This window comes from Melanotaenia boesemani, chromosome 1 (assembly GCF_017639745.1).
Source record: "Melanotaenia boesemani isolate fMelBoe1 chromosome 1, fMelBoe1.pri, whole genome shotgun sequence".
Taxonomy (NCBI): domain Eukaryota; kingdom Metazoa; phylum Chordata; class Actinopteri; order Atheriniformes; family Melanotaeniidae; genus Melanotaenia; species Melanotaenia boesemani.
In genome coordinates this window covers 1746597-1768933 of record NC_055682.1, presented here as the reverse complement: position 1 = coordinate 1768933, position 22337 = coordinate 1746597, and the positions used below count along the sequence as shown (strand labels likewise).

The following is a 22337-nucleotide window of genomic DNA, read 5'->3' as shown; positions in this document are numbered from 1 at the left end:
AAGCAACTTTATTTAAATTAAGTGCACATTTATGTGACAAGTAGAAAAGTTTGTCTGATAAACGAGTTCATTATGAACTATGTTGAACATCAGTCTGACCTGATAAACTCCTCCCACGGGAACAAGCCGCTGCGATCAGATTGGTTAACGTTCTGTGGAAATTTTTAAAACTCCAGCTGAAGCGGATCTGCTTCCTGTCGGCTGGAAGAAGGAGGAGATGCCGCAGCCGTGGCAACAGGAAACAAAGTACAGGAATGTGTTTTGGAGCGTCCGATGTCAGCTGATCCTCGACATGTGAACCGTCAGAGCGCGTCATCCAGCGGAGCCATGAGAAGCTGCAACTCCTTGAAGGCGCTGCCATGGCGACCCACCTGCACACCCTTGTTCTTCACGATGTTGCTGAGGTTCTTCAGGTGTTTGCAGCACGCTCGGCACTTCTGGTGTCTGCAGAGACACAAAGGTTAGAACATCACAAACATGGCGGGTCAAACGCCATACGTCAACAAGGCGGCGACATGGTGGATACAATAAATTGACATCACAGCTACGATATGGCGACATTTCCGCTGTAATTCGCTGACGGCTAAGATACGTTCATATAGTGGCTACGATATGCCGACATGGCCACTAGAATTCGCCAACATGATGGCAACGATATGTCAACATGGCCGCCCTGCCAGAAGCTCCGCCTACTGACAACTTTAAAGCCGGGTTAACAAGGTTTTTTCTCTTCATCAGATCTGACATCATTTCTTTATGAATTTTGGCCCAAATTTTTTTTTACACACCTTAACCCAGTGACCATCACTGGAGAAACAGGTTGGAACCAACGGAACCAGAAGCGGCTATTGAAACGTGTCGGAACCAACGGTGCCACACTCACCGCTCCTCCCGGCTGATGTCGACTCCGACGGACGGTGAGGCCTTCAGCGTGTCGGAGATCAGCATCCAGAAATGTTTCATGATGAGTTTCAGAGACGTGGAGCCGGTCTGCATGTAGCTGGACTCAGAGAGAGACAGGAAGCTGATTGGCTGATCGGTGTACTCACAGGAAGACAAACAAATCCAATAAAAACTTATCTGGAGGTTAAAGGTCTAGTGTGTACTGATCAGAGAACCGGCTCAGTCCGGTCACTGCAGAGAACCGGATTGATCTGGCCGCTCTAGAGAACTGGTCTGATCTGATCCGGTCGCTCTACAGAACCGGTCTGATCTGGTCGCTCTACAGAACCGGTCTGATCCGGTCGCTGCAGGGAACCGGACTGATCCGGTTGTGGAGCTGTGATTCGGTCGCTGCATGACGCCGATCCGACCTCACCTCTCATATTTGCTCTGCAGCAGCCTGTCGATCTGAGGGAGGATGGTGGTACACAGGTCCAGTTTCCACACAGTCCTGAAACAGCAGAAACATCAGAACCAGATCACCTTCCAGAAAAGTTTAATTCAACAGAATGTCCAAAATAAGATTTTCAGGATCTTCACAGGGTTCAGAAAGAGAATCAAACATAGAACCTGCTGCAGAACCAGGTCCTGTAAGTATCCAATAAGCCTCTGAATCATAATAAATCCCCAGCCGTCTCCAGTTTCTGGTGCTTGACCGACATCAACATGCTGCTGTCCATCACAGTTTACGACGAGCAAGGCGGCAGAACTGACCCAAAGGAGCTTGGCTGTTTATGAGCTGATGGCCTTCATTTCAGGTTTGTTCACCAGAGCAGCAACATCCAAAGTCGGAGCGGGGAGTGATGCCTGGTCGGAGCATTTCCTTTTGCCAGCCATAAAAGAAACAACGGCTCGAAACAGATTTCAAGCAATCGTGAAACACCTGCGGGTTGATGACAGACAGCCGTGAAGAGCGTGTGAAAATGGACACGTTTGCTGCTCTCTTGCATCTGGCAACGTTTCATCAGGAACTGTGTGTTGTCTGACAAGCCAGGACGACACACGACCGTCAACAAGCAGCTTCTAACAACAAGGGGCTGCTGTCCTTTACCCAATACGCTGCATCCAAGCCTGACAAATTTGGAATCAAATTTTGGATGGCAGCAGATTTAGAGACCAAATTCATGTCCAATGCCATTCGAAATTTAGGAAGAGACCCCACTCGTCCCACAGCAGAGCGACGGTCAGAGAACGTGGTCATAAAACGGAGACATCTGACGGTGTTTTGATGACGGTGTGTGCACCCAAAGAGAAAAAATACTTGTTCTCAGCACCATAAACAGATAAGTCGATAGACATATACGCTGGAATAAAAACCTCACAAAAACAAGTCCCAATGGCACAAACCTGCTTGGTACAGTGCGGTAAAAATGTCTCTAAACAGAAAACAGACTCTATCATCTCTACGGCTCTGAAGTTAGGTGCATCTTGCCCTGGTAACCTGGGTGGGGGGCGTGCAGACTACCGCATTAGAAAAACAGCAGGTCAGGTTTCTAGCGTTAAGTAACTTTTGTTCATGCATAATATCCTGGAAGTCTAGGAGCTGGTCTTAACTTAGTAAGTACTTTGTATGGGGTGAGTCGACACTTTCCATCAGGATACAACACACTGATTACCGTTCATCAACCATGAACGTCAGCTGGCCATTACCTGGTCAAACGCACAGACATCCTTTTCAGATTTTGTCATTTGTTTGGTTGTTTAAGTGTCTGTTGCTGATTCTTCATTGTCTGGTCATTTTCTTCTTTAAACCAGGCAGACAGGCCGTCTACTGCAGACTTGAAGGCTGCTGTAATAAACTCTTTACTTGCATAATCTACTTTTGATTAAGGACGGAAAGCTTGTTGTAGCTTAAGTTTAGAAATATTAATACACAAATGATCAATTTAAAAGCTTCACTCTGGATTCAGAGCACATCATAACATAACAACGTTGATCTTATTATTATTTTTTTAATAACGTTCAGAAGGAGAGACTCCTCCTCCTCCGAGGACTGAAGTGCTACCACCTCCGGCCAAGAAACAAAAACGATCCTCCTCTGATATAGAAAGACAAACAGAAGTTAGTGCAAGTTTATCCTCCAAAGATAACGGAAGGGAACAAAGAACAGATTAAATTTAATACCTTTTTTTAACTGCCTCTAAATTAATTTTGAAAATATCCAACACATTGATGCATGTACGTACTATAACAAAGGATTCAGAGCCTTAAATCAGAATTTCAGCACCCACGTCATTTTAAATTATAAACTCTTTTTCTGTCCATATTAAGATGAACCTCCCCAGAAAAACACAGTAGAGGCCACCAGAGCTGCCGAAGGGCATGTGAAACAATCCTTTGCATCCTTCGTTGTGCCGGCAAAGAGAGACTGTGAGAAGCGTCTCAAAGCTGAACCGTGACTGGCGCAACATTAAAATTTATCTTTACAACCAAACAGCAGCAAACAAAAGGAAACTGCAGCACAAACCTCAGTAATGTTTCTGGTTCTCACAGAGAAGCTGTCCTTCCGTCAGAGTTAGAGACGTTGTTCTCTGCTACTCCAGTAATGTTCCATCAGTTTGGAAAGAAATGTGTTTGTTTATTTATTTGTTTATTACAAATCCAGATTTGAGAGACTGGCTTTTCTTTGGCTGAGTTTGTAAACTTAATAAAAAAAATCTAATTTGTTATTTAAAGGTGTTTTTATTGAATTCAGTCTTATTTGTTCTCAATTCTAACTAAAGATTTAGATCTAACATGTAACACACTGACGGAAATACCCACAAAGTAAACTGAAATTTGTGTCACCATCTAGCGCGGTCCGAACATTATTCCACATACTGACGCTGTGCATGGGATGACGTAGCTTTGGGTAAGGAACCACATTTTCTTCATACCTCTCAAACCTCTAGAAAGGGTAGTCCCCAAAAGTTGTGTGTGTGTGTGTGTGTGTGTGTGTGTGTGTGTGTGTGTGTGTGTGTGTGTGTGTGTGTGTCTCACGGCTGCATGTTGATGATGTTGAGGATGTCCACCACGATGGACAGGTCATTCATGGAGATGGCAGTGTCCAGAGCGCTCTGCAGAAACAAACACCTAATCACATCCTGTCAGGAAGTCATGTGACTTTCAATCAGACTTTATTCATACAAACTGTTTTAACACAGTAACAGAAGAAAGAAAAAAGTCTCGTGTCTCTGAGTCCACAGTATAAAACTGCGCAGAGGAGGCGTCACTGGAAATAAAGGAAACCAAATCAAACTATAAATACATTAAGACAAAAACAGAAATAAAATTAGAGCTGATTTAAGCTGATTAACTACAAGACAGCTGTGGATTAATCACATTTAAACATCTGCTGACAGCTCGGTGTTAAACCTGAAGATGTAGCCTGAACAGGCGCGTGCGTGGAGGCTGAAACTGAAACTTCTTCTTGTTCGTTAAAAACACATTAATTCTGCATGTTCTTGTTGCATTGACATGTTCATTTTCACAGCCCTAAATAAATAAAACAGATTTTAAAGAAGCAGATAAGATTTATCTGATGGCGCGTCGCCCAAACAAAGATAAAAGGTGAATGAGCGTCCAGGACGCCAGGGGCCCGGGGCCTCACTGTGATGGTGGTAAAACCACCACAGAAATGAAACAGACTCAGCTTCTCTTCAGATCTGAGACCAGCGTGTCTGGCCCAGTGCTTGAAGATGTTGGGCCCCGATGAAAGGGGCCCCATCAAGTCATGTGATCATATGACATCACTGATGAGGTCAGTGGGAACCCACCTTGATGTCCTCGCGGGCCCACACGGCTCGGACCGTCTGCAGATTCTTGTGTCGGCTGCTCAGCATCACACACATGGTGTCATGGCCCTTCTTGATCTGGGACAGGGCCTCGTCGTCAGTCAGGACGGTTGCTCGGTGGTTGGCTGAAGACTGAGCAGAGGTCACATGATCAACAGCCAGGTCACATGATCTCAGAAGGTGCTACAGAGCTTCTGGCTGAACGCACCGGCAGGAAGTCGGCCACGTTGAGTCCGATGGGCTCGTTCCTGGTGCTGAGGATGATCCTGGGTTGCGGTCTAGATTTGGTTGGGGTGACCTGGCTGGGCGGGGGGGGCGGGGAGGAGGCGGGGGGGTTGGAGGAAATGGGGGGCAGACGCTTGCCACAAGAGACCACAGTCGGCTCCACCCTCTGGACGGGGGTGGAGGAGGCAAGCGGAGGAGGCTGCAACAGAAACAGATCACATTCAATTCAAACTTTATTGATCCTTGACAGGAAATCTAGTTCTGCTGCCTCTCCATTAGAGAAGATTAAAACAATCTGCAAGTCAGGACCTGGAGCCTCATTTCTAAAGCTGGCGTAGGCACAGAAACTGGCTCACCCCAGTTCTACTCAACTTCTGGACTTACAAAAACCAAACCTGGAGGGAGAATGGTCCTACCTCTACGGCTTCTCTGACCTGACTCTGACTCTTCATTCCCTAAAAGTCCAAATCATGTGTGGTTCAACATGTGGTTCATCAGCATGGGTCCACTAACTGAGGCTTCAGGCGGTTAATGGAAGTACCGGAACCGCTGTATGTTCTGGTCATGTAGCATGTACAGCATGCTACAACATGTAGCAGTCAGTAAAAAAACAGGTGGAAAGTAATTTATAACTGGAAACGGGTGTGGGACATGCATGCGCACTCTTGTATAAATCGGGAAGTTTTTGTGTGCGCCACATTACCTTTTGTCCCTACGTATGCAACCTGTCGTCATCTTTGCTCTGCACAGTTTTAGAAATGAAGCCCCAGGTCTGCAGATCAGGACCAGGACGCCCATACACGCACACACATTTACAGGGTCCCCCGGAGACGGCATGTATGTTTTTTTGTAGTGTCATTGTTTTAGGTAAAGATGACCAAGTAAGAATAAAACTGAGGAGCAAGCCACCCCAGGGTGCAGGAGAAGCAGCTACTAAGGCCCCCTCCACCACACCCATGCAACGTGAATGCACCCTAAAGCCCTAAGGGAGGATTAATGTTCATCAGCGTCTACGTTTCCGCCATAAGCTTGGCGTAGCGCCACAGAGGCTCAACGCATACCTCTTCCAGACCTGACGTGCACCCCTGCTATGTACTCCCTTGTGATTGGTCAGTTTGGGATCACGTGTTGCCGGATATCTGGATCTTCTCGCTGAATTTGTGTGGTAACCACCGTTTTGAAAAACAATAAATAGTGGATCAAGTTGATGAGAAGCTGATCAAATTATTTCTTTTTCTTCCACAAGCTAATAAAGACACTGAACCATGCTGGACGCCATTGTTGTTTTAAAACAGAAAATACCACCAAAACTGAAGAGAACCATCAAAAGTACTCCGACCTGGTGAGTTTCCCGGCCGATACCACCCCTGTTGCCACCTTCAGGTTAGGAGAAGAAACTGCAACACGACACCAAAACGACGCGTTCCCCCTACGCTCGAGTAGAGAGCAAACTCACCAGCATCAGCTTTGGCGTGACCGGCCACACGCAGACGCCGCGCAACAGCTACGGCTTGACCGGCCACACGCAAACGCCGCGCAACAGCTACGGCGTGACCGGCCACACGCAAACGCCACGCAACAGCTACGGCGTGACCGGCCACACGCAAACGCCACGCAACAGCTACGGCGTGACCGGCCACACGCAGACGCCGCGCAACAGCTACAGCGTGACCGGCCACACGCAGACGCCGCGCGAGCATAAACCCACCTTAAGTGTATGGATGTAAATGCAAGAGCAGAGGAGGGAGGGGTATGAGGAGTGGCACAACCGGGAAAAAGGGAAGCTCCCCCTGGAAGATGAGCCGCCCCATTGGTGGCAGTAGACATCCTCATTTCCCAGGACCTCTCTCAGGGCAGGACGATCCAGGCCCCACCAAGTCCAGAGCCCGAAGTGACCCACAACCAGGGACCCACAGCACCCCCAAACACCACACCCCAGAGAGAGGGGAGTACCAATAGTAGTAATAATAATAATAATGATAATAATAATAATAATAATAATAATGTACACATTTATACCTTTATAAACACATATACAAACACTCATGTTCATGCATTCACCTTCCCAAACATACATCTAATGATCATCCGTGCATCTCGCATCTACACCCACGCCATATAGTACAAGGACACCAGCCCTCCACTCAGGCTACTTTCCACCTCACCCCTTCTGTCCTTCCACCTGCCCAACAGCCCCACCTATCCACCCTCCCACCCAATAACCCCACCCTAACACTGTCTGTTTACCACTTTGCAGTGGTGGAATCTTCTGTTTTGACCAGTAGTATTTATACTTTTGATAACATGTTTTGGAGCACCAAGATTTACAAATTCTGCCACCCTGTTAGGAAGTTTTATGTCTATTTGGTTGAAGGTGTATTTCTTATCTATTACCTGGTAGGTCATTATTTTTTATATACCATAAATATCTAAACATATAAGACTATTCCCTTTAGAGGTAATCAAATCAAATCAGGATCTGTAAGTAATGATGTATACTATTATATAGTATTGTATAAAAAAAAAAAAATATATATATATATATATATAGTATTATTATATATATGTATGCTTAACCTGATTATCGTGTGATTAAAAGGTCTGATTAATGTAATTTACTTACACCTGAGCATATCAGACGTGGTGTCTTATCAGACCAGTCAGCGTCTATCAAACAGCTGCTGATTTTCTGCTGAATAAAGCCTGAAGAAGAAGATGTGGTGTTCACTGACCTGCTGCTTGTCAGGAAAAGGGGAAATCAAGTCCTTCAGCTGTCGTCCGATGACAACAACACTCTCTGAGAGGGAGGAGGGAGAAGGACCATGAGGAAGCAGATGTTGCTGTGGGTCCGACTCAGATACGAGACTTACATTCCAGTAATCTGATTACTGTTTCAGGTGGACTCACCGTCCTCAGGAGGCGCTGGGAACGGCTCGGACATCCTGGGAGGAGTTCGAGCTGCAGGAGACCAGAACCAGGGGTTAACATGTGAGCGGCATCAGAGCAGCTCGACCTGTTCGATCAGCGCCACTGCAGCGTAACTGCCAAGTTTCTGAATGTGTGATGTCAGTGTGATGTCATCATCCACCTACAGATGGCGTTTCTGGGCTGGAAGATCTCCTTGTAGTCCTCGGCGTTGTGGATCTCCGCTGATGACAGCTTCTCATCCGCCTCATCTTCGCTGGGGCTCCGCCTCTCACCTTCAGGGCTCCGCCGATCAGCCTCTGAACGCTGCTTCACCCTGGTGACATCACAACATGTAACAGTGACATCATTTTAAGGACATGGTTCCTGCGAGACGGACGTGTTACCTCTGTGAGCTGCAGCTGGTGGTCGGCCTCTCGTAGCTCCGGCGCAGAGCGGCTCCTCTGGGATCCTTGGGCTCCGTGAGCGGCTGGTTGTCCTGGATGATTCCCTGGATCACAGCGCCGCCGCTCTTCTTCACCCTCTTCAGGTCGACCACGTAGGATGAGACGCTGGACAGCTGATGAGACACCCCGATCTGAGGACGAGGAGCTGGTTAGAACGTCTTCTCAGTGATGAAGGTCAACCTGAGAAGGAAGATCATGGTCCAGTGGGCGGAGCTACACACCAGCTGCTGGCTGCAGATAGAGAGATCCGACACCCTCCCCCATCTGACCGGAACTACGTCGAAGCAGCGGTCGGGCTCCCAGCCAAAGACCCGCAAAGAGTCTGTGGCCCCACTGAAGAGACAGGAGCCATCCGGGCTGAACAGAAGGCACCTGGAGGGGCAGAGACATTCATCAGGGGACCAGAAATCAGGGGTCAGAGATCAGGAATCAGAGATGAGGGTACCAGAAATCAGGGATCAGAGATCAGGAACTAGAGATCGGGGTTCAGAGATCAGGGGTCAGAGATCAGGAACTAGATATCAGGGGTCAGAAATCAGGAACCAGAGATTAGGGTACCAGAAATCAGGGATCAGAGATCAGGGGTCAGAGATCAGGGCCCAGAAATCAGGGGTCAGAGATCGGGAACGAGAGATCGGGGTTCAGAGATCAGGGGTCAGAGATCAGGAACCAGATATAAGGGGACCAGAAATCAGGGGTCTCAAATCAGGAACCAGAAATCAGGGATCAGAGATCAGGGATCAGAGATCAGGAACCAGAGATCGGGGTTCAGATATCAGGGATCTCAGATCAGGAACCAGAGATAAGGAGACCAGAAATCAGGGGTCAGAGATCAGGAACTAGAGATCGGGGTTCAGAGATCAGGGGACCAGAAATCAGGGATATGAGATCGGGAACTAGACATCAGGGGACCAGAAATCAGGGATCTCAGATCAGGAACCAGAAATCAGGGGTCAGAGATCAGGGGACCAGAAATCAGGGGTCAGAGATCAGGAACCAGAGATCTGGGGACCAGAAATCAGGGATCTGAGATCAGGGACCAGACATCAGGGGACCAGAAATCTGGGATCTCAGATCAGGAATCAGAGATCAGGAGACCAGAAATCAGGGATCAGAGATCAGGAACTAGAAATCAGGGGTCAGAAATCAGGGGATTAGAAATCAGGGGTCAGAGATCAGGAACCAGAGATTAGTGTACCAGAAATCAGGGATCAGAGATCAGGAACTAGACATCAGGGGACCAGAAATCAGGAACCAGACATCAGGGGACCAGAAATCTGGGATCTCAGATCAGGAATCAGAGATCAGGAGACCAGAAATCAGGGATCAGAGATCAGGAACTAGAGATCAGGGGTCAGAAATCAGGGGATTAGAAATCAGGGATCAGAGATCAGGAACCAGAGATCAGGGGTCAGAGATCAGGGGACCAGAAATCAGGGATCTGAGATCAGGAACCAGAGATCAGGGGACCAGAAATCAGGGATCTCAGATCAGGAACCAGACATCAGGGGACCAGAAATTTGGGATCTCAGATCAGGAACCAGAGATCAGGAGACCAGAAATCAGAGATCAGATATCAGGAACTAGAGATCAGGGGTCAGAAATCAGGGGACCAGAAATCAGGGGTCAGATATCAGGAACCAGAGATCAGGGATCTGAAATCAGGGGTCAGAGATCAGGGGACCAGAAATCAGGGATCTGAGATCAGGAACCAGAGATCAGGGGTCACAGATCAGGGGACCACAAATCAGGGATCTCAGATCAGGAACCAGAGCTCAGGCACCAGAGATCAGGGGTCAGAGAGCAAGAACTAGGATCAGGGGACCACAAATCAGGGATCTCAGATCAGGAACCAGAGCTCAGGCACCAGAGATCAGGGGTCAGAGAGCAAGAACTAGGATCAGGGGACCAGAAATCAGGGGTCAGAGATCAGGATCTAGAGATCAGGGGTCAGAGATCAAGAACCAGAGATCAGGGGCCAGCAGCATCATGTCCAACCTCACAGCAGATGTGTCTCCCTCCAACGAGCTGATCATTGTAAACTTCTCCAGATCCCAGAGTTTGAGGCTCCTGCAGAGAAAGACAGACGTAAACATTTAAACGTTAAGAAACAAACACACACAACAGGAAGAAGCTGCAGGTTTTTACTGAAACTAAATGCGACTTCACAGTTTCCGTCTGTCTCATTATTTCATCATTTTTATTAAATTCTAATTATTGTTTGATCAGTAGCTCCTGTTTGATAAACAGAAATTCCCGTATGAGTTTCCTCTGCTGCAGGTAAACTTCCATCATCTTCATCCTCATTATCGTTATTATCTTCATAACCTCACAATCATCATCATCATCCTCCTCATTATTGTTGTCTTCATCAGTCTCATGTTCATAATCATCTTCATCATCATCCTCCTCCTTAGCCTTATCATTATCATTATCTTCATCAACCTCATAATCATCATCATCCTCCTCGTCTTCATGGTGTTTTCAGGATATTCTCGGTGTATTAACAATGTTAATGACGTCTCATCTGGACAGCGAGACGAGTAGAGGACTCGTCCAGACCTGCGACAGGTGCAGCTGCCTTGTGGTCACCTGCGTTTCAGGTGGCGGTGGCGTACCTGTCGGAGCTGCCGGATGCCAGCAGGTACTCGTTGGGATGGAACTGGACAATGTTGACGGCTGCAGTGTGAGATCTGAACTCTGTGATGGTTTTCCCCTGAGTCAGGTCCCACAGCTGGAGGAGACAAGAAACAACAGTTGAGGACCAGAAACTCGTCTGACAGCTGGTTGGGGGTCGGACCGCTTTCTACCTTCACCGTGCAGTCGTCGCTCGCGGAGGCCAACCACTTCCCGTCCGGACTGAAGGCGAGACTCCTCACAGCCTGAGTGTGACCCTGCAATGCAAACAGAGCGCTGTCTGAAACGTGTATTCCTAAACACAGCGGGCCTCATTAAACGTTAGGAAAGTCCAGACGGGTGAACAGAACCTCCATTTATAATTAACGTGTTTCTCCAGCTCACAGATGTTTAACAGTTATTGGAGTCATGTGACCGGTTACCCTGTGACAATATCAGACCATCACCGACTCATGAAGACAGTGGGACTTGGATATTCAACTTTGAGAAAAGTCTATAATTAACATCTGGAGGCCATTACAATTTAAAAAAGAGTCAAGACAGCAAAAATGTCCTCACTTCAAAGGTTAAATTTATAATTGTACTCTCGACAATAAGAAAACAAACACACACACAGGCGTTCTTACCTTATACCTGAACACATAACCTTTCCTCCGTACATCCCACAGCTGTCAGAAGACAGAAGTTTGTGTTTTAATAAGAAAAACGTGAGAAAATTAAATGAATATGGATTATGACTCCAAATACTGTTTTTTTACATACACACACACACACACACCTTTATGCTCGTGTCCATGGAGCTGGAGGCCAGGAAGTCTCCAAACGGATGGAAGCCCAGACTGGTGATGTTGGCGTTGTGTCCCATCAGAGTTCGTAAACCTGAGGAAGCAGAAGAGTCACAAGATCTACAGGTGAGTTACACCTTCTTCTGTTACACTGACTACAGGGAAGTCAGATGGATGACACCACCGTTCTGACTTAAGAAAAGTCTTTATACTGGGCCTTACTCTTAGCGGCCTCCAGGTCCCAGATTCGGATGGATCCGGACTGTGAGCCGGCTGCGACCTGCTCCTCCGATGTGCTGAACTGGACACACTCCACTGGGTTCTTGTGACCTGTTAAACTCTGAAACAACACACCGATTCAGTTGTGGAAGACACAAACCAAATGATTAAAGATGAGCAACGTAAAAACCTAAAGGACGAATGGACAACATCCTGGAATCTGGACGGTAGAGGACGACGTTTGTTAACGCGGCTCTGGACGGTAGAGGACGACGTTTGTTAACGCGGCTCTGGACGGTAGAGGACGACGTTTGTTAACGCGGCTCTGGACGGTAGAGGACGACGTTTGTTAACGCGGCTCTGGACGGTAGAAGACGATGTTTGAAAACGCGGCTCTGGACGGTAGAAGACGACGATTGTTAACGCGGCTCTGGACGGTAGAAGACGACGACTGTTAACGCGGCTCTGGACGGTAGAGGACGACGTTTGTTAACGCGGCTCTGGACGATAGAAGACGATGTTTGAAAACGCGGCTCTGGACGGTAGAAGACGACGTTTGAAAACGCGGCTCTGGACGGTAGAAGACGACGTTTGAAAACGCGGCTCTGGACGGTAGAAGACGACGATTGTTAACGCGGCTCTGGACGGTAGAAGACGACGACTGTTAACGCGGCTCTGGACGGTAGAAGACGACGACTGTTAACGCGGCTCTGGACGGTAGAAGACGACGATTGTTAACGCGGCTCTGGACGGTAGAAGACGACGACTGTTAACGCGGCTCTGGACGGTAGAGGACGACGTTTGTTAACGCGGCTCTGGACGGTAGAAGACGACGACTGTTAACGCGGCTCTGGACGGTAGAAGACGACGACTGTTAACGCGGCTCTGGACGGTAGAAGACGACGATTGTTAACGCGGCTCTGGACGGTAGAAGACGACGACTGTTAACGCGGCTCTGGACAGTAGAAGACGACGTTTGAAAACGCGGCTCTGGACGGTAGAGGACGACGTTTGTTAACGCGGCTCTGGACGGTAGAAGACGACGATTGTTAACGCAGCTCTGGACGGTAGAAGACGACGACTGTTAACGCGGCTCTGGACGGTAGAAGACGACGATTGCGAACGCGGCTCTGGACGGTAGAAGACGACGATTGCGAACGCGGCTCTGGACGGTAGAAGACAACGACTGTTAACGCGGCTCTGGACGGTAGAAGACGACGATTGCGAACGCGGCTCTGGACGGTAGAAGACGACGTTTGTTAACGCGGCTCTGGACGGTAGAAGACAATGATTGCGAACGCGGCTCTGGACGGTAGAAGACGACGTTTGCGAACGCGGCTCTGGACGTTAGAAGACGACGTTTGCGAACACGGCTCTGGACGTTAGAAGACGACGATTGTTAACGCGGCTCTGGACGTTAGAAGACGACGATTGTTAACGCGGCTCTGGACAGTAGAAGACGACGTTTGCGAACGCGGCTCTGGACGTTAGAAGACGACGATTGTTAACGCGGCTCTGGACAGTAGAAGACGACGTTTGCGAACGCGGCTCTGGACAGTAGAAGACGACGTTTGCGAACGCGGCTCTGGATGGTGGAAAGGAGTTTAGAGGTTTGATGGATCTTTCTTGGAAAAGAGACCGGAGGACATATGGACTAAACAAGGTGAAAGGATCAGAAGTGTCACGTGGATCATCTCAGTCTGATCCTCAACGGGCTCAAACTGGATTTAAATAAAGAATAAATAAACAAACATTTTATGCCTGAACTTTAAAGCAGCTGAAAGTAAATTGTCCGGTTGCTGGACCTGAAGCAGCAGAGAGCGCTGTCGACATGTACGATCACTCTCAACGTTTCTCTGACAGATGAGTTGGGTCAGTGGTTGTTGAACCAGACTGAAGTAAGAACGCATAAATAAAAAGGGAAAGTTGACTTTGTTATAATGGTCACTTGATGTTCCTATAATCCAGTTTTTGTGTTTTAGTGAATTTATAGATAAACATGTTTTTTATATGATTTGTTGTTTTATTGTTCAGTACTTTGGTCAACTCTGTTTAAAGTGCCCTGTAATTAAATTGGATTGGATGCTCTTTATGCCTATAATGTGCCCATGATGTTCCCATGTTCATATGATGCTCCCTTCACTCAGCCATTGCAAATGTTCTAAAGTTGACGTGTATGGATTATTGTGGAGATACAGCTCACTGAGTTGCTGCTGCAGCCACATGATGAACACACACCGTGATCTCGAGTTCAGATCTACCAACTGATGACGACAAAGTGACGAATTCGAGGTTTCATATATGCATGTGACTGTTTTCATGGTGCAGACCAGTGAAGCCTGTCTCTGTTCCAACGTTAATGTCATTATTTCAAATATTAATAAACGCAAACAAACGTGACTCCTTCCATCTGAAAGCTCTGAGTTTTCCCTGCTGTCTGACCATGATGCAGTTGGCCTTGCTGACGCTCCAGATGTTGACCCGGCAGTCCTCTCCTCCTGTGGCCAGCAGGCGGCCGGAGCTTTTCCCCAGAGCCAAACAGGAAACGGTGCGGGAGTGAGCCTCGAACTCCTCTGAACAACAGCAACACAGGAGGGACAAAATTCAGCTCTGCACTCACCTGCTTCACTTCATCACAAACACAACATCTCTGTCAGGAACACATCGTTACTCACGCAGTCGCCAGGAGATCTTGGTGGTGCTGGCAGCAGCCATACTGGTCAGACAGGGAGACTGGACACAGAGTTTAATTCATGAGCATATCTACGTGCATGGAGCCTCCTCCACCTGCAGAAATATAACACACACATCTGTCAGCAAATCCCAGCAAAGCGAATGACTCATGGCAGCAGGTGTGAGGAGCTCAGCGAACAGGAGGAAGGTGAGGAGGGTCTGCATGAATGTCTATGTTCATGTGATCAACGTCTGAATGACTGAAGAACTCTGCTTTACAACATCACATGCATTCACTCTTATTCTTACTGGAAAAACGGTTACCAACAAAAGGATTCCACGCACAATTCAACAGGAGTGGAATACGTTGGTGACTGTACATGCAATTAGGGCTGTCAAAAATAACACATTAACAGCGTTAATTTATGTAACTGCATTAAAATTTTTAACGCATGGCGGCAGGACAAGCTCCACACATCTGTCATTTCTCCGTTATGATGGCAAAACATGGAGAGGCACGATGGAGATCAGCCGGCTGGTTCTATGGATGGATTTGAGAATGAACTCAGCATTAATGGAGCAACATGGACGTCGCCGCCGTGGAGAATGGGGGTGTTTTAACATCCACTCTTTTCCCAGTGAGAGGGTTCCACTCCCGCACTTTTCCTGTTGTTTTTCCCTTTTTTTTTTTAACTTATCCTGCGTTTTATACCAACATGGCCGCTCTAGAGGATCTCTGCTCTCTCTGTTTGTGCAGCAGCTGCTTCCTCCCTCTCCTCTCATGTTGCTCCGTGAATCATGGCGGCTGTCGGTGATCAGCTGATCGGCTTTTCTCTCTTGCTGCGTGTGTTTATGGATCAGCTGAGAAGGAGGAAACTAGCGGTTCATGTTCACACCGTCACATATTTACCCCAAAGTCTTGTTGTTGGCAGGACCTTCTCTAACGGCAGCTGCTGGTGGTAGACAGGGTTTATACTTCAGCTATGCAGGGCCGGGCCTAGAAAAGTTCTGATGGGGGGCCAGGAGCACTGAGCAGGAAAAAAGTGTAACAAAGTGAAGAAAAACTAGTAAAACAAGCACCCAATGATGTGTTTTACCAGCAGGTGTTACTTTGGGTGATGGTGCTGTAGGACTTTTATCACGGCTGCACAAACACACACATCAATGATAAACAGAAAAAGCTGTTTTTATCCAGATCATCAGTTTTATCAGAGTTTCTTTATCAATGTCGGCTGTTTAACTTCAGTCGTCTCATCTGCTGCTTTTAGGACAGAAACTATCACCATGGAGACGCTTGGTGAGATGATGAAAGATGAATACTGAATTATGATCTAGAACATAGTAGAGATGATTTAGAACATACAGAAGTACATTACATGCTGCATTTACTGACCCTGGGACAAGGTGGCTTTCATGAACCATGACAGGGAGGCAATGCAATCAGCACAGCGGGAGGTGAAACAATGCCTGAAGGTGGCGAGGGACACCTACAGAAGGAAGGTGGAGGATAAACTGAGTGAGAGCCGTATGAAGGAGGTCTGGGATGGTGTCACAGGCTTCAGATCAAAGGCCATAACAGCGGGGGGGACAGTGGAAGAAGCAAACAGGCTGAACATCTTCTTTAACCGCTTTGATCAGCCCACTGTCCCCCCACTGCAGTACACAACCTCCCTGACTTCATCCCCTGTGCAGCCCCCCTGCCAACCTTTACCCCTCCCCCCATCTCAGCACCCTCCACACATAACAGCAGAACAGGTGAGGGGAGAACTGAGGAAGCTCCACCCATGGAAAGCAGCAGGCCCTGACGGAGTGCCTCCTCGTCTGCTTAGGACCTGCACTGCTGAACTGGGGGAACCACTCCAGCATGTCTTCAACCACAGTCTACAGCTGGGGAAAGTGTCTACCCTGTGGAAAACATCCTGTATTGTTCCAGTTCCAAAGAAAAACCGTCCTGGTGAACTGAACGATTACAGACCGGTGGCACTTACATCCCAGCTGATGAAGACGATGGAGCGGCTCATCCTCAATCTCCTCAAGCCCCAAGTGCAACAGGCCCAGGACCCTCTACAGTTTGCCTATCGCGCAGGTGTGGGTGTGGAGGATGCTATTCTCTACCTCCTACACCATGTCCAAGTACATCTGGATAAGGGGAGGGGCACAGTGAGGATCCTCTTCTTGGATTTTTCAAGTGCCTTCAACACAATCCAGCCCCTGATGCTTCTGGACAAACTGAGGGAGATGCAGGTGGACCCCTGCTTGGTGTCCTGGATTGGTAACTACCTCACAGAGAGACCGCAGTACGTCAGGCTAAAGGACACCACATCTGACACTGTTATTAGCAGCACAGGAGCACCCCAGGGGACGGTGCTGGCCCCCCTCCTCTTCACACTCTACACCTCAGACTTCTGTTACAACTCAGAGCTGTGTCACATCCAGAAGTTTGCAGATGACACAGCCATCGTGGGGTGTATCAGGGATGATGGAGAGGACGAGTACAGGAATCTGGTCAGTGACTTTGTCACCTGGAGTCAGATGAACCATCTCCAGCTTAACACCTCAAAGACTAAGGAGCTGGTTATTGTCTTCAGGAAGTCCAGCCCACAACCACGTCCAGTGACCATCAGGGACGACAAGGTGGAGATTGTAGACAACTACAGGTACCTCGGGTTGTGGCTGGATAACAAGCTGGACTGGACATGCTGTACAGATCACCTGTACAAGAAGGGCCAAAGCCGTCTGTACTTCCTGCGAAGACTGGGATCTTTTTACATCTGCAGGAAACTCCTGTGGATGTTCTATCAGTCTGTGGTAGCTAGTACGCTTTTTTATGCTGTTGTCTGCTAGGGGGGTAACATGACAAAAAGGTGTGCTAACAGGCTGGAAAAACTCATCAGGCGGGCGGGCTCTGTGGTTGGCATGAAGCTGGACTCCCTGGTGACAGTGGCAGAGAGGAGAACACTAAAAAAACTACTGGCTATTGTGAATAATGCCAGTCACCCTCTGCACACTGTCATCAGTGCACAGAGAAGCCTGACCAGTAACAGGCTGCTCCTCCCCAAGAGTAGGACCAACCAGCTCAGAGACTCCTTTGTCCCCCGAGCCATCAAACTGTACAACTCTGCATTAGGCAGGAGGGGGAGAAGGAGGGGGGAGAGGGAGGGGGAGAAGGAGGGGGGAGAGGGAGGGGGAGAAGGAGGGGGGAGAGGGAGGTGTGCAGTCCGCCTGATACAACACATGCACAATAACCCATACAAACAGTTGCAATAACTTATACGTGTAATAGTGAACTGGGAATCTGTACCACCTCTACGGTGTGCAATGCTTGTTTATATTGTTTTATTTAACTTATCTTATTGTTATTTATTGTATTCTATTTGTGCTTTTCTTGCACCTTGTTGCCTCTATTTTGCTTTGTACCTGTATATATTGTGTCTTGTGCTTGTCCTGCTTTACTGTTGGTGTTGTATTGCTGCTGGTACCCAAATTTCCCTGAGGGCTCTCCAAAGGGATTAATAAAGTATTTCTATTCTATTCTATCCGAGGTTTACCCAACAGGAGGTCATTTAACAGTAAATATTTGTAGCATCGGCTCGTTCTGGTGATACGATGCAGTACAAACGTGCAGATTTCAGGCAATAATTAATGGTGATTAATTCATTTTAAATTATTTCAAATTTGTGATTAAATTAAAAGCTGTGATTAATCTGATTAAAATTGTAATCATTTAACAGCCCTATTTATGACAGAAGAACGTGGGCTCAGATCTGTTTCAGAATAATATGAACTTAGCACAAGGAAGCAAATCCGTGTTTGGCGGATTATTTCTGCCCGTTTATAATCTGTTGTTTTAAACATGCCTGGAAAGCCTGATTGGTCACCTTTACAACCAGGTAGACCTGGTCAGGATGGCGCTTCTGTGGAATGAGCAACACAGCTAAACGTGGTGGGTAGCGCCCCCCAAAAGACCCTCCAAAATCTCCCGTAATATTAAACTCCTCCACAGTAAGATAAATAAAAACAAACTTTTACATTTCATTCACGTTCCACCATCAGGGACCTCGTAGTGATGAAGATCCCTACGCAGCCACACCAGCTGGGTCCTCCTCCTCATGCTGGTCAGTGATCTGTGGGATGGCATCTCATTCCTCAGCCAGGAGTTGCTGAAGTTCAACCAGCTGGTTGTGTTGGTCAGTCCGGAGCAAACCAACCTGCTCGCTCAGGACCTCAGCTGGGTTGAGGTCTGGACTCCCAGCAGGTCATTCCATCCCCTCTTCTCCCAAATTCTGGAGGTTCTCTGTGGTGATCCTGGCTCTGTGGGGCTGGGCAGTCATCCTGGAGGGTGGGGTTAGTTCCCAGATTCAGGAGGTATGGATCACCACTACCCCCAGAGCTCCGTTCTGATACGTCGGTCAGGTTCTTGTCATCCACCTGTGACTGAAACACACCTGAAGAACTGGAGTGAATACCAACACGAGGATACTAGTTTAGCCCACGTTTAGCTGTGCTGCTCATTCCACAGAAGATCCATCCTGACCAGTTCTACCTGGATGTAAAGGTGACCAATCAGGCTTTCCATCCATAGTACAACACCAGCTGGGGTTATTAAAGGGGAGAAATAATCCATCAAACACACATTTCCTTCCTTTGTGTGCTAATTTTATGATGCTGCAAGATATTCCCTACGTGAATCAACAACTACCTCCACATCCCTCAGAACCAGAACCAGGACTCCTGGTAAGAACCAGTAACGAACTTCTCTCTGAATGTGAAATAAAGAGTAAATAACCGAACCTGGATGATGTTGAACAGCTCTGAGACGGAAACAGTTGACTCCACTTGAACTTGGTTAATCTGATTAGGAAGCTCCGTTAAACTGAATAATTAAAGAGGAACTGAAGATAAAACAGAGGCCTGGCGGTTTAACTAACCAACAACTAACCTAGTTATGCCAGCGGTAACTTGTTTTCAACAGCTGAAGTAACAAATCGCAGGTTGTGAACGAACTAGCCGAACTAGCTAACGTTAGCAGCCAGTTAGCTGGTTAGCAGCTAATTAGCTCCGCTTGTTGTAGCGGGGAAAAGCGAGCAGGTGTCCGTGTGTTGAGCTTCACCTGCCGGCTGCAGTGAACCACGAGACCCGGTTAACCAGGCTGAAGAAGGAGCGATAAACTGCTGCTTAGCCGCCTCTGGTCAGACAACTTGTTGACGATCTGGTTACTCCTCCACTGCAGCTTAGCAACTGAGCCGCGTTCGTCACTTCCTGTGACGTCACGGCGGTTTTACAGCGTCTTTATTAGCAACAACAAATTACAAAACCAGATCCCTCAGGTCATCAGGGTCAGGTCTACTTTCTGTACCCAGAGTCAGAACTAAACGTGGAGAGGCAGCGGAACAAACTCCCAGAAACCTGCAGGTCTGCTGACTCAGCAGTTTTACATCACGGTTAAAACTTTTCTGTTTGCTGCCTTTTATGAAAACAGCTGTTAATTCCCCACACTGGAACTTTATCTCTGTTTTTTTTTATCTAGTTTATTTTAGATGTTTCAGCTTTTATTTAATTTCTTTTACAGTTTGTTTTTACTGCTTCCTGCTATGATGCTTCTAATGTTTTAGGGAAAGGACTCTGAATTGTCTCGTACATGAAATGTGTTAAAATAAACTTGCCTTGCCCAGTGTGATTAAATGCAGACTGAAGAATAAAAGAAGCTCCTTAGAACTGGACCCACTGTGATTCTGGCTGAGATGCAGGCAGGCCAGTTCAGCAGCCGGACTCTTCTCCTGTGAAGCTGCTGTGATGGATGCAGGATGTGGTTCAGCATCGTCTTGCTGAAATCTGCAAGGTCTTCCCTGAAAGAGACGTTGTCTGGATGGAGCAGATGTTGCTCTAAAACCTCCATGTACTTTTCAGCATTGATGGAGCTTCACAGATGTGGAAGCTGCCCACGCCATAGGCACTAATGCAGCCCCATCCCATCAGAGATGCAGCTTTTCACCTGTCCACTGATAACAAGCTGGATGCTCCCTCTCCTCTTTAGTCTGCAGGACACGCCGTCCATGCTTTCCACAAACTAGTTCACATCTTCATCCAGGTTTCCACTTTGCCTCAGACCATTTTAAATGAGCTTTGGTCCAGAGAAGACGGAAGACGCTGGTTCTGGATCCTGTTCACATCTGGCTTCTTCTCTGCATGATGGAGCTTTAACCTGCATTTGTGGGTTTCAGGGTGAACTGTGTTCACAGACAGTGGTTTCTGGAAGTCTTCCTGAGTCCATGCAGTGGTTTCCAGTAGAGAATCATGTCTGCTTTTAATGCAGAACATCACCAGCATCCAGCCTTGTCCCCCACACACAGAGATTCCTCCTGATTCTCTGAATCTTCTGATGATGTTCTACACTGTAGATGGAGGATCTTCAAAGTCTGAGGAACATTTTTCTGAAATTGTTCCACAGTTTTAGATCCATTAATGGTAAAATGTTTGTTATAATTATCATCACCAATAACAAACACATTAAAATAACATCCATCTCTCAGCTCACAAGATGTTTCCATCTTCATCCTCCAAACATTGAAGATCGCTCTCTTCAACGGCACGTGACCACGCCTCCAATTTCCTGAATGCGTCAAACTCCGTTAGACTAACCGGAAACGCCACAACTTTTCTTTCAAAATACAAGCTGGCAGTTCAGGTTCAGTATTTCTCTTTTATGTCATCAATTAAGTAAGACTTCTGTTGTGTAGGAACCATAAAAGATGGGCGGAGCCTCCGTGACGTCACCCGTAGGTTTTGAAGAGCAAAAATGAATCCCGTTGGGCGTTCCCACTGTTGCCATCTTGGTAGCGTCATGCCTGTCGTCATTCCCAGAAAATCCAAAAAATGGGCAAAGAGGTGGGGCTGAGAGGGAGACTGTGAAGGTGGGGGTGGATGATTGACCCCCATCAAACTCTGAGCTACCTGTAGCTAAAAGCTAATGGAGCTAACCCCGAGCAACAGCAGCTAACCAGCTTACAGAGGTAGGGTGCCTAAAGCTAAGGTGCACTGTTCACCGGCTAAAAACCGCGGTTGTGCTGCACTCTCCCTTCTTTCTGTGGATATTGGGAACCGTCAATCAAAAGGACACGCCTCTAATTATGCCGACTTTCAAGATTAAATAACATCCAAACCGATGAGTTAGAAAAAACTTCACCGAGCTCACAATTTTCATGAAGGTAAACTTGACCTGTTAATCCTAAAATGGATTTTTGTACCAGGCTTTAAACATGTTTATTTCTGCTGTGAAGTTGGTCTTTTTAACATGGGAGTCTATGGAGATTTGCTCTGTTTTGGAGCCCCTAGTGGACGAGGAGGGAACTGCAGTTTTTTCCACTTCCACAAAGGCTTCACATTTTACAGGCGGAGGTTGCTGCTTGGTAGGAACAGAAGAAGTACATACAACAATCGTGAAAATATTAACATGTAGTTATTATTTTCTATAAGGGAGAATACAGCAATGATCCAGTATTAGAAATAATTACATAAATATCATCATTAAATATGTACAGTCAAACACTGATCATTACACACAAAAACAAATGTAAAACAACACAGCTGCATATATATATATATATATATATATACACACACACACACACACATATATATATACACACACACACACACAGTGAATGGTGAAAAAAATCCCCAAATTTTATGTCTTTCACCAACTTACTGACAAT

At 47.2% G+C, this 22337-nt stretch overlaps 1 protein-coding gene across 6 annotated transcripts in view; it reads right to left on the bottom strand.

The window, feature by feature from the left end:
• The window catches only part of katnb1 (katanin p80 (WD repeat containing) subunit B 1), a 20392-nt gene extending 10 nt beyond the window's left edge, over positions 1–20382 (bottom strand). The window contains exons 1-21 of one of the 6 annotated variants that reach the window (XM_041993781.1): positions 19736–19873; positions 19309–19382; positions 14628–14739; positions 14395–14525; positions 11956–12073; positions 11727–11827; positions 11575–11616; positions 11122–11205; positions 10930–11045; positions 10310–10381; positions 8533–8683; positions 8252–8442; positions 8033–8181; positions 7848–7898; positions 7673–7737; positions 4924–5139; positions 4698–4847; positions 3922–3998; positions 1319–1393; positions 884–1000; positions 1–444 (exon numbers count right to left, since the gene is read on the bottom strand). The exon at positions 1–444 is cut by the window's left edge and continues 10 nt beyond it. In XM_041993781.1, coding sequence (XP_041849715.1) covers positions 303–444; positions 884–1000; positions 1319–1393; positions 3922–3998; positions 4698–4847; positions 4924–5139; positions 7673–7737; positions 7848–7898; positions 8033–8181; positions 8252–8442; positions 8533–8683; positions 10310–10381; positions 10930–11045; positions 11122–11205; positions 11575–11616; positions 11727–11827; positions 11956–12073; positions 14395–14525; positions 14628–14667 — 2088 coding nt within the window. In that variant the 5' untranslated portion in view covers positions 14668–14739; positions 19309–19382; positions 19736–19873 and the 3' untranslated portion in view covers positions 1–302. The other 5 variants (XM_041993780.1, XM_041993783.1, XM_041993778.1 and 2 more) reach the window with 5 other exon arrangements.
• Positions 20383–22337: the final 1955 nt, after the last annotated feature.